Source organism: Macrotis lagotis, chromosome 6 (genome assembly GCF_037893015.1).
Source record: "Macrotis lagotis isolate mMagLag1 chromosome 6, bilby.v1.9.chrom.fasta, whole genome shotgun sequence".
Lineage (NCBI taxonomy): Eukaryota > Metazoa > Chordata > Mammalia > Peramelemorphia > Peramelidae > Macrotis > Macrotis lagotis.
This window is the reverse complement of record NC_133663.1, coordinates 27,805,316-27,823,758: the sequence shown is the minus strand read 5'-3', so window position 1 is coordinate 27,823,758 and position 18,443 is coordinate 27,805,316. Positions and strand designations below refer to the sequence as shown.

The 18,443-nt window shown below is 37.7% G+C and overlaps 1 protein-coding gene across 1 annotated transcript in view; it reads right to left on the bottom strand.

Annotated features, from left to right (window-relative positions):
* Nucleotides 1-18,443, bottom strand: part of SERPINI1 (serpin family I member 1) — a 101,002-nt gene that overhangs the window by 26,866 nt on the left and 55,693 nt on the right. Inside the window, exon 2 of the mRNA XM_074190858.1 lies at nt 3,117-3,383. Coding sequence (XP_074046959.1) covers nt 3,117-3,366 — 250 coding nt within the window. The 5' untranslated portion in view covers nt 3,367-3,383. The remainder of the gene's footprint in view (nt 1-3,116; nt 3,384-18,443) is intronic.

The window sequence follows — 18,443 nt, the reverse complement described above, 5'->3', positions numbered from 1 at the left end:
AAAAGCAGAAAAAGGTAGAACAGAAATAACTCAGCTCATGACTATAACGATTCAGATACACTGTAGGTCTAATTATGGCTCTACAATGAAAACAACATTGGAGAAAATCCTGATGGAACTTAACTTATCTGGCATCATAATGGCAGCATGTTCTTACTGTGTAGGTGCTTTCAACTTACAAACTGTTTGCTTTGTGAAAATAGATGGGAGATTAAGATTTTGAGATTATAAGAATCTTAGAAGTCAATATGGAAAATCAAGCATATATATAGATAATATATATATATACATATATATATATATATATATATATATATATATATATATATGATTATTGATTTAGAGTCAGAAAGGTTCTTAGAAGTCATTTCATTTATAATTGGGGAAACTAAGGCCAAAAAAGGTTATGACTTGGTTCAGGACTGTGCTTGGGCTAAGAAAGGGCAGACATGGGATTTCAACTTAGGTCTTCTATCTCTCACTTCAATGCCCCTTCTGAAGAAAAGGACCCTTTCAATTGCCCTAAGTATATTCTAGACTTTCCTGGGTATGAGCACAGGAACTAGGACTAGGTTGTGGAAGGGCTAAGGAATTTGGTGTAAAAAGGTAACAATATGGGTAGGTGAAGATATGGGCTGGGGACTAATGAGTAGTATTTGGGGATGGAGGAGTGAGGGGTAGTAAGAGCATTCTTCTCTACTTTTCCTGATAAAAACTAATTTTCCATTTCAGAATGGTCAGCAAAAAGACAAATGTAGAAGAAAAGATTATCTTTACCCCAGCCTCCTTGTTTTATAGATGAGAAAATGGGAAGGAAGGAAATTTCAAACTAATTCTGCTGATTCAATAGAAACATTCTCTAACATGAGGATTAGTTTTGATTAGTTAGAAAGTTAAGTCAAATATATTCCTTTTACTTTTAACTAGAAATTTCTTTGTTTAATCATACTTTAAAAAACCTGCAACATCTAATTCAAACATTTTTGATAGGTAAAGAAAATGAGGAACTTGAGGAAGTTAAGTGATCTATTCAAGATCATATGGCTATTTGGTGAGGCTAGATAATTAAGAAGTTGATGAACTAGGCAAATTGGAAAACATTAAGAATGTCTTTAATTTTACTGAAGTTGACTGGAAGGCTGAATCCATATTGTTCTCTGTTCAAGTAGAAAACACCAATACCAATACCCTTTACATATATCTCCTTTCTAGAACTACAAAATTTAACCCTAGAAAGGACCTTTCTTTTTTACCCCACTTTCTGTCATCCAGAATGGTCAGCCACCTGTTTCAATTCTCTAGAAATCTTTTTGTCTTATATTAAAACACACACACACACACACACACACACACAACTTTTTTTTAAACAAATGATATCAAGCAACACTATAACACTTTAAAATTGTTTTGTAATTATTTACATAAATTTAAATAACTGCAGCAATTTTTTAGGGCCTCCCTCTAAGTTTCTAAGAGGTTCCTCTGCCTCTTCCTCTTGTCAAGCCTACTATATCTGGGTTTTTAGGTAGGCTTCTCCTGCTTCAGGATGGATCATTATTCCTAAAGGTCATTTCATATCTCATAATATTTGTCATCTTAATTTCTTTAAATATCATTTTATCAACTACTAGAATGACATTAAGTTCACCACATTTTATTTACATTAGTTAACTACAATTTATTTAATTGTATTTTCATACTGATAGATATCTAACTTGCTTTTACAAAAATAGATTATTCTGTTGAGAAAATCTCTGAACAGATTACTTTCTTCTCCTTTTTGCTGACATGCATTCTCATGAGGCATAATCCCAAGACTATGATTATTGTGTCAAGGGGTATGATTGTTTCTGTAACTTCTATGGCATACCATATTCCATCATTACTAAAGAGAGGGCAGCTATGATGGCCTGGGCACGTTGTTAGAATGACAGATGTACACTTGCCAAAAAAAACCCAAAACTCTTTTATGGAGAATTCACACAGGGCCAAGCACTCACAAGGGGGCTGGATAAGCTACCCCAAGACACCTGAATGTCTCATTGAAGAACTCTGGAATTGATTGTATAGAATTGGAGACCAGGACCGCTCAGCATGGTGCGCTCTCATCAGTGAGTTTGCTGTGCTCCATGAGGAAGGCAGAATGGAAGCAGCTAGCTCAAAGGCAACATGACATATGTAAGTTTGGAGAACCCATCCCAGGTATTCACATGGAGTATTTGTGTAAATACTTTTGTAAGCTCAAACTTTCTCATGTTCATTAGGATGAGACAAAGTAGTAAAGTAGAAAATTACTATCAAATTAATTACTGTCAAAGGACCTGGGCTCCAGACTTTCTCTTTTTCTGTGACTTTAGAAGGTACTTAACCAAATAACCAAATGGTGTTTAAGCTGCCTGATAGCTATAAATCAAAGATTTTCTGAAAAATTTAGAGATAGAATCAATCAGAATACCTTAGCAACTGATCATAAAGCAAGATTTTGAGGTTTTAGTGATAGCTAAAATATTCATATTAGATTAAACAGTCATATTCCTATGGGAAAGGAAGAAATGCCCATTTTTCTAGATATAAAAACGTGACTTGGTTTAGTCACTTACTTGAGTCAGAAGAGAGGAAAAGGTCCTCTATCTTATCCTGATATATCTATTTTACCACAAAATCAATGAGATTGCTACATTCAGCTATACATATCCATAACTTGCTTCTGTTGCTTCTACTGTTGCTGCTACTGTTGCTACTACTACCACTGTTGCAACTACTACTGCTGTTGTGCTACTGCTGCTCGCTACTATTACTATCACTACGACCATTAAAAGTAACAGAATCTCACTTGATCAACCGGGCCCTAGAAGGTGGAAGGAATGAGAACTAGGATAGCAAGCTAAAATCTTGTTTCATAAGATGAATATTCCTAGTAGTCAGGAATGTGTGGCTCCCTCTCATTGGGGGTCCTCAGCTAGGGTATGCTATAAAAGGTGTTCCTATTCAGGCAGAGATTGGACTAGAGAGATTAAGAATTCCTTTCCAATTCTTGAAATGATGTGATCCTGATTTTTTGATCTGAAAGCAACATGCAAAGCCACTTGAAACAAACATCCCTGAACGTGGCTTACCATCTTTCAAATTTTCATATCCCATGGAACGACGTATTTCTTTGAGAGTAGACCCATGGGTTCCCAGTTCCACCATTCCCATTGCAATAGCAATACTCAAAGGAGAGAAGAGAATATTCTCATCTTCCCCAGTGGCCCGCAGATGATTATATACATTCACAGACAGTTCTGCAATGGTTTCATCAGGAAAATTGGTGTTAAGCGCTGTACTTGGCAGGACGAGCAAAGCCAAGAGTCCCAAGAAAATCATGTTTCCAAGGTTTCAGTCTGAAAAACAAAGTAGAGGGATGCTTGTCATGTAAAATCAGACCCAAATAAATGGAGGATGCCTAAAAAAGGAGAGATAATTTACTAAGCCTTACTATGAACTGGTAGAGAAAGAGAAAAGAGGCAATGAAATCAACAACTAAGGAGCTGAATGAACTTTTTGAGGACAACAGTTGTGTAGAGAGACTGCCAATCCTTCCCTAACAAGGACAGGCTGAGCTCTTTGCATATATACTCACTGAGGCTATTAGCCGCCACTCCTAACCAGGAAACTAACACAAGCCTGAGAAAATTCTAACTGTTGTTTGTTTGGTGCTGGTTCGTGATCATAGATGACAGACATGGAGTTAGGAGAGACCTCATAAGTCGATGTCTAAAAAACCTAAATCAGAATCTCTATCAAACAAACTGTAATTACTAGCCAAACACGGAAGTTGCACATTAAAGTGAAGGCAATACCCAAGGTCCAGATGAAATAAGCTTCTGGGTCACTCTCCTTCTTGTACCACCTATCAGCCACCTGTAACAAAATGCCCATTGCCATTCATTTGCCTCAAACCAAGAGAGAGATTTTTTTACAATCATTCCCTTTAGTATTTACTGTCATATTCATTTCCTCAACCTCTATAATTCTCATTAAGGATGACTTCAGGATGTACCACTTATTTGACATGTGGAAGATCAACCACCACTAACACAAATGCCTTTCTGAAAGGGGAGGACACAGGATCCTTTTTGAAAACCAATCCAGTCGTGGCTGGAATTAGTTACAAGCATTAATAGTTTCTCCACAAATCCTCTGGGATTCCAGAGCATCCTAGCTGATCTCCCTTTCTACAAAGCTGCTCAGGGAGAGGAGATCACAATGGCAGCAAGAACATGGATTGTATTTACAAAGCTCTTTTACAATTTGGGGAGCTCTTTGCCAACATCATCTCTTTCAGTAAGAGATAGCAAGGCCTCACTCAGACTCAATTTCTGCCTTGGAAAAATATAGGCTAGGTGAATTTGAGCATCCTCTCAGTTCCCCAAGTTACTCTTCCCTGTAGCAAAAGGCAAAAGTATTTCTTTACAAATGACATCATATGCCCCACACCCAATTCCAGATTTGATTTGAGCCTTATGACAACCCTGAAGTAAACAATGAACTTTAACATCTCCATTTTATAGTTGAAGAAAATAAGGCTGCAGGAGGTTGACTTGTTTCTGATCACCTAAATAAAGGGGAAAGACTGAAAATGAGTTCAACTTGGATCAGAAGCAGGATATGAACCTATTTTTTCTTGACTCCAAACATGGCTGGTTTAAGCAAATAAAATTTGCTTAAATATTTATTTAAAATTTATTAAATAATTATTTTTACTAAATATCATGCTCATTAATGCTGTGTCCACATTGAATAAACTTGGGAAACACACTTGATGGGGATCCACAGGTAAGAGGGTGGTTTTTTTTTTCTTTTTGGCTTTTGCCTTCAGTCCTAGTCTAATGTCAATTAGGTCTCAGGCTTCCCCCATTGTTCCAGGGTGTGTGTGTGTGTGTGTGTGTGTGTGTGATCATAACCAAGTTCTTTCCCATGTAATGTGTTTGATCCCAATTATTTTTAACCTCTTGCCACTAGCACACTCCAAAGCAATTTGTAAAGAAGTCTTTAAAAGGTCACTTAGCAGGGGATATCTACATTCACTGTGACTCAGCAGGGCAGCAGCACACTTAATACAGGAGCTGTATATTCCAAATGAGTTCCACCAAGTGGAAATGAGGTGATTCTTTTATTCCCCAACACAAAGGTCAGGGAAGGCCCTCTCTATTTATTCTTTTATATTCAGGGTTTCACATCTGCCAAAGGCTTAAGCTGAAACACAAACAAAAATTAGGCAAAGACCAAATGAATCTCAGATTTCTGCTAGAGAATTTCCAAGTTTTGCTTTGCCTTGACAGCTTTCAATATATGAACTGAACCCAGGGAGAAATGTCATGTGACTCCCCTTCAAAAGATAGCAGAGAGATGCCAGTGGGAGTGAGTGAGACAGTGCCACTGCAAAAGCAGATACAATACCTATCAAGAGATGTGCAGGAGATGAAGCAAAAAAAGGATGCCATGGGAGAAATGGAGGCTTGGAAAAGGTGCCCATGTCATGGGATGAGAGTGAAAGATGAACAATGTTCATACCATGTACTCCTTTCAATGCCTAGGAAACTAGAGAAAGGTGCCAAGCAAATGGGTATCTTGTAAATAAAAGACATGGAAAAGAGTCAAGACTGACAGGCAAGGAGGAGTTACAAGATACATTGGTGGAACCACAAATCCACTGAAGAAGTTCTCTCTCTTTTAGGAAAGGGAAATCTAGACCTGTGATTTTGTTAATTTAGGGAACATCCAGGATGGGAACTCTCTCCATGATTACAGATCTTACATCTTAGAATAAGTGATAGGAAAGACCTGAGAGTCAAACTAGCCCAAATCCCTCATCAGAGGTTGAGTGGCTTATCAAATATATCACCTAAGTAGTATAAGGCAAGCCAGGACTGAACCTCAATTCTTTCCAAACCAAGTAGTCTTTCCCTGGACCACTCTGCTTTCTGGGAAGTGGGTTCTAGGTAATAGTCTTAGAAAGTTACCTAGTGCTGTGTGGCCTTGGGCAAGTCACATAACCCCATTGCCTTGCAAAAACAAACCAAAAAAAAGTTACCTAGAACTTGAAAGAGTAAGTAAATAAATTAGCCAGGATCACACTAATGAAATGTTTCAGAGACAATACCCATACCTGGACTCCTGCAGTAGGCTACTACCTAAGTCTGCTTGCTACAGGTCTTGCCCCCCACTCCAGTTCATCCTCTATTCAATTGTCAAAGTATAAGTCATGTTAGCCACACTCTCTCTCCCCAACCCTGACTCCAGGAGCTCCCTATCATCTCCAAGATGAAAGACAAAAACTTCCGTTTGGTTATCAAAGTTCCAGCATAACCTAGAGCCCTTTTCCTCTTCCACTACACAACCCATCAAATATGCTTTGTTCTAGTGATATTAGTCTCCTGGCTGTTCCACAAATGCTATCCATCACCCCTAGACCTGGAATTTTCTCATGATCATCTTCATCTCCCGACTTCCTTCAAGCCTCGCCTAAAATTTCATCTCCTAAAAGAAGTTTTTCTTAATCCCTAGAGCTTCCTTTCTGTCAATGATTCCCTATTTATCTGTATATAGCCTGTTTGTACATAATGATTTGCTTGTTGTTTCCTCCACTGGACAGAGCAACCTTTGAAAACAGACTTTTTTGTCTTATATGTCATTTTTCTCTCTCTCTAATGTTTTCTCTCTTCTGTTTGGATTTGATTCTTTTCTCACAACATGATCAATATAGATCTATTGTTTCGCACGTTACCAATGTAGAGCCTATAACAGATTGTTTTCTGTCAGAGGGAGGGGGGAGGGAGAAAAATGTAAATTGTAAAACTTGCAAAAGAAGACTGATAAATATCACCATTGCATGTAATTGGAAAAAACAAATAAATAAAATATTAAAAAAAAAGAAAGAAAGAAAACAGACTTTTTTGGTCTTTCTTTGTAATCAGCAGTTCTTAGCACAGCTTTTGGTACACATTGGGGCTTAATGAATGCTTAATAACTAGATCTCAGGTCCTTCTGACTCCAAGATCAGCCTTCTCTTTTTATTTCCTATTAGGACTAACAGCTCTTTCTACACAGAATTTTTGTTTCAGTTTCAGAGATGAACCTGGATTATTTGTCCTTAAAGTACAGCATAATCTGGTGACTAGAACCTACAGTTTGAGAAACAGAAAGACCTGAGTTCTTTACCACTAACTAGTCTTTAATACCCACAAGATAATTCACCATGATCAAAACCCTTCATCTTGCTGTGCCTCATTTTCTTTATCTGCAAAATGGGGATGATGCTGTGCATTTAGCATGTATTTAAAACAAATCTACTGAGTGGAATCAGTGGTTTGGAAAGGATCTGCATCATGGAAATGATAGATCTCACAATACCTCCTTTGTGACCTTTTCAAGGATCAGATTATAGCAACCTTAGTTTCTAGCAACAAGAAATAGCTCCCTTCTCCTTTCTATTCAATTTCTTGCCTTCCTATTAGCACGAGCTCTCTCGTGGCTGAACTGATTGAGACTCCTCACCTCTAACCCTTAGAATTGAAATTTAATATTTAATGTCTTAATGATACATCTTTGGGTTTCTTCCACATCACTCCCTTCAGGTGCACTCATGGTCCAGCCAAATGCCCTATTTGCTATTTGATAAACTACTGCCTCCTAAAACATGTTGTCTATAAACAAATTATTCCCCATGCCTTAGATATACATCCTCTCACCTTTATCTCTTACAGTCCCTAGCAACCTTCCAGAATCAGCTTAATGCTGCCTGTTACATGGGGCCTTTCCTCATCTCCCCAGTTGTCATGACACTCCTCCAGCCAAATTAATTTATGAGAGAAACAGACAGAGAGACAGAGAGAAGGAGAGAGAAGAGACAGAGATAGAGAGAGGGAGATGGATGGATAAATAGATAATAGAAATAGAAAAAAGAGAAAAAAGAGACAGACAAAAAAGAGAAAGGGAGATGAAAGATAGTAAATGATAGAGAGCGCTAGAGAAAGATAGAATGAGAGATTCAGAGAGAGACAAAAAAAGACAGAGATAGAGGGAGATGGATAGATAAATTATACCAAGGGAATAGAAAAAATATAGTTAGATTAAAAAAGGACACAGAGAGATAGAAACAGAAAGGGAGATGGATAGATAAGAAATGACAGAAAAGTATAGAAAAAAAGATAGAGAATAAAGAGACAGAGATTAAAGACAAAGAAAGGGAGAAGGATACATAAGTAAATCATAGAGAGGTACAGAAAGATAGATTCAGAAAGACAGAGATAGAAAGAAAGAGAAAAGGAGAGGGAGATAGATTAAATATATAGAGATAGAAAAAAGACAGAGAAAGACAAAAAGAGAGACAGAAATAAAGACAGAGAGAAAGGGAGATACTTAGGTAAATAGACAAAGGAGATGGACAGATAAATGATAGAAAGAGAGAGACAGAAAAGGAGATAGATAAATGAAAGAGATGGATAGAGAGAGTTAGAGATAGAATTAAAAAAAGAGACAGAGATTTGCATTGACTTCCCTAGAATGTTATGCTCCCCCCCCCCTACCCCCAGATGAATGCAGTCTCTCTGAGGGCAGGTAATACTTCATTTCTTTATCTGTATCTCTGAAGAATTAGGGCCTGCCACATAAGGAGGAAGTACCTGCTGACATGCAGAATTGAATCCAGATATGGAGAGGCCAAGCAGAGAGGGCAAGTCTAAGTTATCTCTTCTAATTGGAATTTGATTGCCTGGGGTGATGGCAATAGCTCCTTTCCTTTGTTCCCTCCTTTTGATGGAAAGTTTCATCAAGAGGGAAGGCCTGCGATGACCCAGTGGTCCTGTTGCTGGTACTGGCTTGATGCAAGCCTTCTCTGTGTGATGCATTACTGGACATGGACACCTTTGTGGCTCAGCACAGAAGGTGATGCCCTTGATTTTGTCCCATGGACATGATTCCATATAATGGCAGGCAGGGTCCCTCATCAGTCACAGCTAATCAGCAATGTGAAAATGAGTCACTCTGCTTTCCCACAGGCAGAAGGGAGCTCATGCTGACCATTCATTCTGTAGCTTCATTAATTTTGAATCACAAAATGAGATGCCTTCACATAAACAGAACACATTAATCAGAGCTTTGGACTCAGGAAGAGACATCAATGGGAGGAAGGAGCCCTGTGATTCCTCCCATTCTAGTGCTTGGGGAAGAATAGTTGGGATGGTTCACTAACCAGTGTAAGCACTATTTAATGACACAAACAGGATAGGAAGGTCAGTCAATCAACAAATCCATGTTAAATGTCTACCACGTGCCAGAAACTGTGTTGGGGTTCCAGGAGGACCAAGAAAAATGAAGCCATTCCTCCTTTGAAGGCTCCATTCTATCGAGGGAAGATAAGATGTACTTAGACAGGTATACATACAATAAATAGCTGTGGAATAAATACAAAATAAACCCAAGATAATGCAAAACAAGGTGTTCTTATCTCATCTTGTTATGATGTTTTGAAAATAGAATGCTATCTCTTACATGTTATTTAACAGTGGGTAGTGGGTAGTGGAGATGGAGCTGGCCTTGAAACCAGGAAGACCTGGGTTATGCGTCTTGCCTCTGATATGAATTGTCTGCATGATTCTGGGTTAGTCACTTAACTCTCAGTCCCTGGGCAACTCTCTAGAGGTGACAGGTGCAGAGAAGGTGCCCACTCACATACAATTGCTTCAGGAAGAAAATCACAGATCCCATTCTTATCCTGACTTAATGTGGCCTTTAACATGATGATGCTCATAGGACAACTGTTGTTCTCACATTTTTTTATGATTCATTAACTATTTATGATGTATCTGTGTGCTAGGGTTCTTAAGAGGCACTAGAGCTACTTAAATAGAAAAAAATAACTCTGATGAGTAAACTGAGGCACTCAGATGGTGCTTAAAATGATTTAACCAAGATCACAATACTAGTAAGTGCTAAGTGATTAAGACTTTACATTGCTACTATTTTCCACTTTCCTAAGTTGCCTCAGTGAGGGAGTACAGCACAAGGGGTAGAGTGATGGGTCTGTAGTTAGGAAGCTCAAATCCTAACTAAAACAGGTGATCAGTGGAGGGTCCATGTACAAAGATCAGGTAACTTCTGTGAACCTCAATCACAATTTATAAAATGAGCACAAGTCTTTCTACAGAATCAACCTCATGAGGTATTTGAGGCACACACACACACACACACACACACACACACACACACACACACGAGAGAGACAGCAAGCAGCTAGGTGACACAATGGACAAATCACTAAGCCTGGAATCAGAAAACTCATCTTTCTAAGTTCAAATGTAACCTCAGAAATTTACTAGTTTTATGACCCTAAGCAAGTCATTTCACCCCATTTGCCTCAGTTTCTTCATTTGTAAAATGAGCTGAAGAAGGAATTGGCAAATCATTCCAGTATCTTTGCCAAGAAAAATCCAAATGGGGGCATGAAAAGTCAGATATGCCTAAACCAATTCAATCAGAACAACAATAGCTATAAAATCACATACATATGTGTATTTGTATATACACATATCTATATGTATGAAAATATAGATTTAAAATGTTATAAACATTTCATGCAGTGAATTTAAATGGCATCACCATTATACTTTTTATTAACAATACAGCTAAAACCGATTTGGGCATAAAGTCTTTTTCTAGTCCAGGAGTTCTTAACCTTTTCTATATCTAAGTATACCCTTTGGCAGTCTGACAAACTTAAGTGATATTTTTAAATGAGACAAAATACAGAGAATTTTGAAGGCAACTAATTCTACTGAAATATAGTTCTCTGGATTAAAAACCTCTGATTTAGGTAGAAGGATCACACCACTATACTAAAAAAGAGTAGATTTTTTTTTTTAAAGTGTATTTAGAAAATTAAAATTTATTTTCTTTATTTGCAGGGAAGAATGGTCTATTCACAAACACATTCTGGCTACTTTTCTAAAAATTCAATTGTTTCAAATAGAGAAATTGGAAAACAGGAAAGGAGACAGTACAAGATTCAATTAACAGCAGGAAGGGGGTGCTGTTCATAGGGATTCAGAAGACAGATAAGGATTTCAATATTATAGGGAACCACTCCCAGTTTGAGGAAATTCCTTATGATACAGGTAAGTTTTCTCTGTAATTCAGAACCTTGGACAGTTGCCTAGAACAGAAATGTAAAACATGGTATTCCTCACACAATCAAGCTCTGACTGAAAAGTAGTTTCTGTCTGTTTCTATGGGCTGATGTACTGAAATTTATATCTCTGATATGATTTGATTGTTTTATGCACACTTTTTTGCCTCCCCCTTCTACTTGGGTGAGAATCTTGTGAGTGGAATGGAGAAGACAAATAGGGGAGATATTGTAAAGACAAATGTCAAATTCCACAACTCTAGGTAGACAGGATGAAGGTAATGGAGAAGTCACCAAACATATGTGGGAGTGATGATGCATGCCACCTTAGAAAGCCCCATGCCTGATGTTCTAATCTGAAAGCATATACATTTGGGCTCGAACTAATAATAAGGAAGAAAAGAGATAAGTGCTGTCATTATTCTCATTTAACTGTTTAAGGAAGTTAAGGAGGCAGAAATTGTAGGGGAACATTGAAGGGGAGGGTATGTTATATTTGTGGAAAGAAGTTCTAAGATTGCTGATGGAGGAAAATTGATAGAGAGCACTTCTGTCCTCTGACTGGCTGATCACATACATCTGGGGATAAGGCCTATACCACTTGGAGACCATTGCTTTAAAGCAGGCAATCAGCACCAGGTCTAAGGACTAATGCTGCAGGGTCAGAGAGGCACAAAGATATTGTAGACCCTGGGAAATAACAGTCAGGAAAACACAGGGCCAGCATCTTTCTGTTGTTTTTGTCCATATAGCTGGGCCAAGAGAATTGCCAAAGATTCTATGGGATTTCTAAACCAATCATGAGCTTACCATGTATATCCTGATTCTAATTTCTTGGGAAATAGGATGTTTAAGGTTATGGCCAGATAAAATTCTTATTCATTCTGTGACCTAGTATGTGGTATAGAAAGCTAGCTATATGGGAAGGGAAGATGAGGGAGGAATGGAAGAAAATATGCCAAGTTAAATATTCATTTGTTTTCCTGATCGGGGAGTTAGAGTAGAGCCTGAATGTAAGTATTAGTTTGGGATTTGGGACTATTTATTGCTTTAGTCTCTAAATTATTTTTTAAGAATTGTGTCTATAAACATGGTCTTTAATATGTCTGCTTTTTTGTAATATTATGCTTCTTGTGCCCAAATGCCTAATCAATTTATGTAAAGGTATCATTTGATATTGAAAAATATGGATATTCTTTAATAATGCCATTAAGAAGATTCTATAAGTTATTCAAATTATTTTTTCCAACAGCCAGTTTAACTTTATGGTTTTACATTTATCACAGTATCACAGTAAGATTTATCTACTTCTGAAAGAGAAGCCTCTTACAATTAATGTGCAGCTATGTATGTCTGCCATTCAATTAACTTTTTTTTCAACATAAACATTTAATAATATTGCTTCACTGCCTACATTGAAATATAACATTCTCCAGATAGAACTCCCTTGAGTCTCTATTATTGGCTTCTCTCAAATTATCTTTGAAATATCTGATTTTTTTATGGGGAAGAATGGAAAATTTGTTCTGGTGCTTCATTTTCAACATATTTGTATGTTTATTTTTAATTGTATTTCTTGTATGCAGCAAAGTGTTAGGTTATTTTCTTATCCACTTTTCCATCCTCTTTTAGTTTTTAAGTGCATTAGATAAGCACTAATGTCAAGTAAAATGAGTGACTTATGAGACAAGAAGGGAATAATCTCCATATCAATTTGGCAGAGGGCCTCTAGGAGAGTGCTCCAGACATTTCTCCTTAGCCCTGAGTTATTAAACATTTATCAGTGACCTCACTGAAGGTACAACACTGATGGCATTCTGGGATCTGAATCACCTAGAAATCTGAAAGTGTATACATTTGGGCTCATACTAATATTAAGGAAGAAAAGGGACAGGTGTTGTTATTATTTTCATATAACTTTTTAAGGAAACTGATACAGAGCTAAGTGACTTGCCTAGAATCACTGGTGAGTGTATGAGGACAGAGCTCAGCTTTCATCTTCCTGATTTCTAATCCAATTCTCTATACACTGTGCAACCTAGTTAATTCGAATGAAAAGGTAAAGATAACTGTCAAGTCCTAAGTTGAGTTCAAAGGGTAAAATGAAAACTCTAAATTTCACAGGCCTAGGACTGGGGAGGTCAGATAATTCCTGTGGATTTTCATGGACTCCAAGCACAATCTAAGTCAATAGCTTGATATGGAAGCTAAACAAAACAAAACAAAACAAAAAAGCATGGATCCTAGGTTACATTACTATCAACTAGATGGAGTGTGTGTAACAAAACTAAGATGATGAAGGAACTCTCTAAGGGACATTGCTCCTCCCTGGTTAGACACATCAACTAGATGAACAATGTGTAAAAGAGGACATCTAAGATGATGAAAACCCTATCACCTAAGCATTAGCAAAAGAACTTAACAGAAGACCTGGACAAAGAGGCTTGGGAGCTGTCTTGAAGTATTCAAAAGACTGTCATGGAGAAGAGGGATTACCTTGGCCCCAACACTCACAAGTGAGTGAAAGGTGCAGGAAGGTTTATGTAAGCTGATTGCAGACAGAAACTAAAACCAAAAAAACCTCCCCACTAGATGGATCTACCCAAACGGCATAGGCTGCCACAGGAGGTAACAGACTGACTCATCATGACAGGACTTTAAGTGAAGTATGAATTTATAGGAGATGTTGTAGAAGGAATTCCTAAAAAGGTTGAATTAGAACAAATGTGAGGTTCCTTCCAATTTCAAAATTCCAGGGTTCATCAGAAAGTAAATAACCCCTTGGTTTTCTTTATTTTCAGGATCACATTTGGTCTTCTCTGATTGATTGATTGAAGATAGTTATTCTTTACTTTATGCCTCTCCCCCAAAAGATGGAAGCTAAGATCTTTTCTGAATTTCACCAGCATGTTAATGAACAAAACTAAGTCAATAGATTCCAATATAATCATAGCTTTACAACATCCCTCTTCGAAAATAAATATTTCAGCTTCTCCTTTAAGATCATGTTTGACAAATGGTTTCATTTTACTTCTTGGCACCATAGCATTCATCAGATAGCAGGAGACTAACTACCCTGAGGTAATGATTTGGCCTGTGGACATTATCTTTTAATTAATACAGGGGTTTGAACTTTCTCATTTTTTTTAGTAGCTGTGAATTCAATAACAAAAATCATTTTATTTCTCTCATTTCTATTTTCTACTTTCCTCTTCCTTAAAATAGTATTTCTGATAATTTTCAATGGGATACAAGGTAAATCCATATGTGCAGTTTTTCTTTTGTTATTTAACCACCCAATTCTAGGTGTGGGTACACCTAATAAATGGCAAAGTGTTTATATCTCAGAGGTTAAAACTTCCTTTAACATGATCCAAAAGGTACTGTCAGAGACAGAATCTGAACAAGTCTTCCTGAGTCCAAGACCAACATTCGTTGTCTCTCACTGTATAGATGGTCTTAGGGATATGCAATGACCCATGAATACAACCCTTATAGCCACTCTGGTATAGAGCTTCTCCAAACTTGGGTAGGTTAGAACTTAAGACAAGAGACATTCAGAGTCCATCCCCATCTGTACTTGAAACCTTTCCAGCTTGGCAAAACCTGTCAAAATCTGTGCTCTACTGGTACAGGCTTTTGAGAACCTAGGGTCACCTCCATCTTACTTTGAGCGAAGATTTGAAATGATAAACCTCTATCATACTAATATTTTATGGCTTATTACAGTTAGCAAAGAGCTGTTAGTATATTATCACATTTGATCCTCCCAACAACTCTCTGATGTATATGCAATTATAATCTCCAGGAAGTTAAGGCTAGATAGGGTTCGGGGGACATTTAGTCTAAGACCTTTACTTTACATATGAGGAACATAACATCTGAGTCATTCATTCAAGTGTACTCAGGTAATGAATGGCAGAGCCAGGGCACAAACCTAGTTCCCCCAATTCCAAAACTCAAGACTTTTCTCCAGGATTGTGATGCCTTACACAAGTTTACAAAGTAATAGAAATAAATTCTTTCCTGTAAGATTTCCATGAAAGAGATAACCAAAGGGGTCATCACCAGAGCTACTTTCCTGCACTTGAGGAATCTCTATCCTGAGGTCCCTTTTGGGAGTTACCTGTCAAAAGATTACTTCAGGAAGGACCTGAGACACACTCTACCTCATCCCTGTCTCTACTGACTGGATTTCTTTCTATCATCCTCACCAGTCACCATGGTCCCTCTACCTGCTTTTCCTACGCCCCTTTTTTCCTATTAGGAAGTAAGCTCTTAAAGGGTAGGTGCTGCTTTGCTTTTTTGTTTCCCAGCCCTTAGCATGGTATCTGACACATAGTAAAAACCCCTAATAAATGTTTGGGCTATCTATCCTTCCATCCATCTATTTATCTATCTGTCATTACAGAAAAAGAATTGATGCCTATATATCCATCCATTCACCTATCTGTGTATCTATCTTTAAAGATGAATAACTGATGCCTATCTATCCATCCTTTTACCTATCTTTAAAGATGAAGAATTGATGCTGATCTTATCCATCCATCTATATAGCCATTTATCAATATATTTTTACAGATGAAGAATTGATGTCTATCTATCAATCCATCCATCTATTTATCTTTATAGATGAAGAATTTATGCCTGGGAAGATAGTTTATTTATTCATTGATGACCTGAAAGTGTCAGAATCAGCTTGACTCCAGGTCTTTCCTGACTTCAAAATACTAAACTCTTTTGGATTAAACCATACATCTTAATAGTTTCAAATTTCATTTATCATTTAATTTTTAAAAATAATTATTCAAATTATTAAACATATTTTAATATAGATGTCCTTTGGGTGGTAACCTTATTAGAAACTAGAAGGTATTAAAATATTTGTCCCATCTGACAATCAATATTCCTGTAGCTGAGTCTCATCTAATAATCCGTAGTAATCCAGAACATCATAAAACTAGAACTGCCCTCAGAACTCCTGAAAGAACCAGTGAGAACCCTGAGAGTGCCTGCTTTAGATAGAAGACTTGCCAAAGGATTTCTAGTAAAATTGTAGAAAATAGTCATTTCCATCATTTCTCTTGGGATTTTTGGTTGGCACAAAACAGTGCATCTGAGTGTGTCTGTTTTTCCTTGAATCCAAATCTTGGCTTTATAGATGTTCTGTGTTCCTCTTGAACAAGTCTAGGGCTTCCCCTCCTCCACCAGACCCCACCAAAATCATTCTCCAGGTTCCCTTTAGGGGTATCTTGTGACCATTCTAGAAGCCTTTAAGTTCATTAGCAATTTCTCTAAGCTCCAGAGCATAGGACTGACCAACCCTCCAGAACTACCTCATTGTGATGAGAAAGTCCCAGGTGGCCAGCCATCCCTAAGGATAACCTTTCAAATCTTTGCAAGAGAAGAGAAAATAAGGGATAGATCCAGCATATTTTTTTTTAAAAGCTAAATCCTTGCTCTCCTTTTCCTAGGTAACTGATCTTTTTTTTCTTTAAAGAATCATTCAGGAGATCAGAAGACCCCATTCAGACTTCAAAGATGTTTCAAGCAGGGTTGGATTTGTGCTGGGGAAACAGAGCCAGTGCTGATTCAATGAAAAGAGCTGGAAGGAGCCAATACCTTCTGGTATTGCCAGTGGGGCTTTTCTCACAAGTTTTAATGAACAATTCACTCTGAGCCATCAGAGGATGTTTTCACAAGTGCCAATGAGGACTGTTTTTGGATTACAATCAGAGAAATAGAACAAGCAACTCCAGAGGACTGGAAGCAAGTAAGTGAGTTGCCAGAGAGTCAATGCAAAATGTATCCCTAAGAACTCTCCTAATTAAACAGGCTGTTTAAAAACTTAGAACAAAAATTTTTAACATTTTGCCTCTATTATACTGTCTCTTCTCCCATCTTCACTCCCCCCCACCCCGAAAACTAGAACTGTCTTATCAAATATCTCCTAAATTCTTGGGAAAGTTGGGAAGGTAATCTTGGCTTGAATTCTAGTTCCACCTACTGGCTGTGTAACACTGAACAAGATACTTAACATTCCTGGGCCTCAGTTTCCAAAGCAGTAAAATGAGGGAATTAATCTCAGATGACCTCAAAGATTTCTTAAAACTCTAAATCTATTATTTTATGAACTCATAACAACTTATATAAATCCCAAGTGTCTTGACCCCTTCACATTGGACAGTCAATTATGCAACAAGTATTGATTAAATGCCTACAATGTTCTAGGTCCTAAGGAAATACATAGAAAGTAAAGGGCTCCTGCCAGATAAAGAAACCAGGGTGGTGAGGTTCAGTGACTTGCCTGAGGATTCTATGGCTTGTTCTCAGAACTCCTAAATCAAGGATTGGTCTTCCCACTTTTAAATTGGCTTCCCTTTCCTTCCTGAAAACGTGAATACAGGTGCTGGGCTTGGAATCATGAAGGAGGTTCAAATTCAGCCCTGTGTCTTGTTAGGTATGGGACATGGGCAAGACACAATCTTTCTGATGTTGTTGAGTCTTTTCGTATTGGACTCTTTGTGGACCCCTTTTGGGTGTTTTTCTTGGCAAAGACATTGGAATAGTTTGCCATTTCCTTCTCTAGTTCATTTTACAGATGGGGAAACCGAGGCAAAAGGATGAAGTGACTTGCCCACGGTCACACATCTAGTAAGTGTCTGAGGCTAGACTTGAACTCAGGAAGATGAGCTGCCTTGATTCCAGGTCCAGTGCTCTTCAAACCTAATTTCTCCTAATCTTTCTGATAATTTCCAACACTGTGATAACAGTGGACAAAAGATCAGACCTAGAATTAGAAGACCTGACTCCAAATTCCACCTCAGACACTTACTAGCCTTAAGATCCTGAGTAAGTCACTTTACCGCTGTCTGCCTCAGTTTCCTCATCTGTAAAATGGGTGGCTGTGAGTCCCAAATGATTTTTATTTTGATTAAGAAATAATTAAAAACACTTTATAAATTTATTATCATTCTTATGTGCTGTTATTGTTATTATTATTAACTGAGAGTAGGACGCATTTCAAATTAAGAGAGAATACAGGCCTGTCATATGAACTTTAATAAGCCAAGCATTGGTCAGTTATCATGATGTCGCTTGAATATGGGCATCAAAACAGAGGCTGAACATATTGCCTCTCCACCTCAGTGATGTTCACACCGTCTGTGAGGTACAGTCACAGACTGGGGAAGTGTGTGGGAAGACCTGCCCAGGGACTTGGCTGATTGTTCACTTTGTGAGGTGAGATGAAAAGAAGGAAGGCAGGTACAAAACT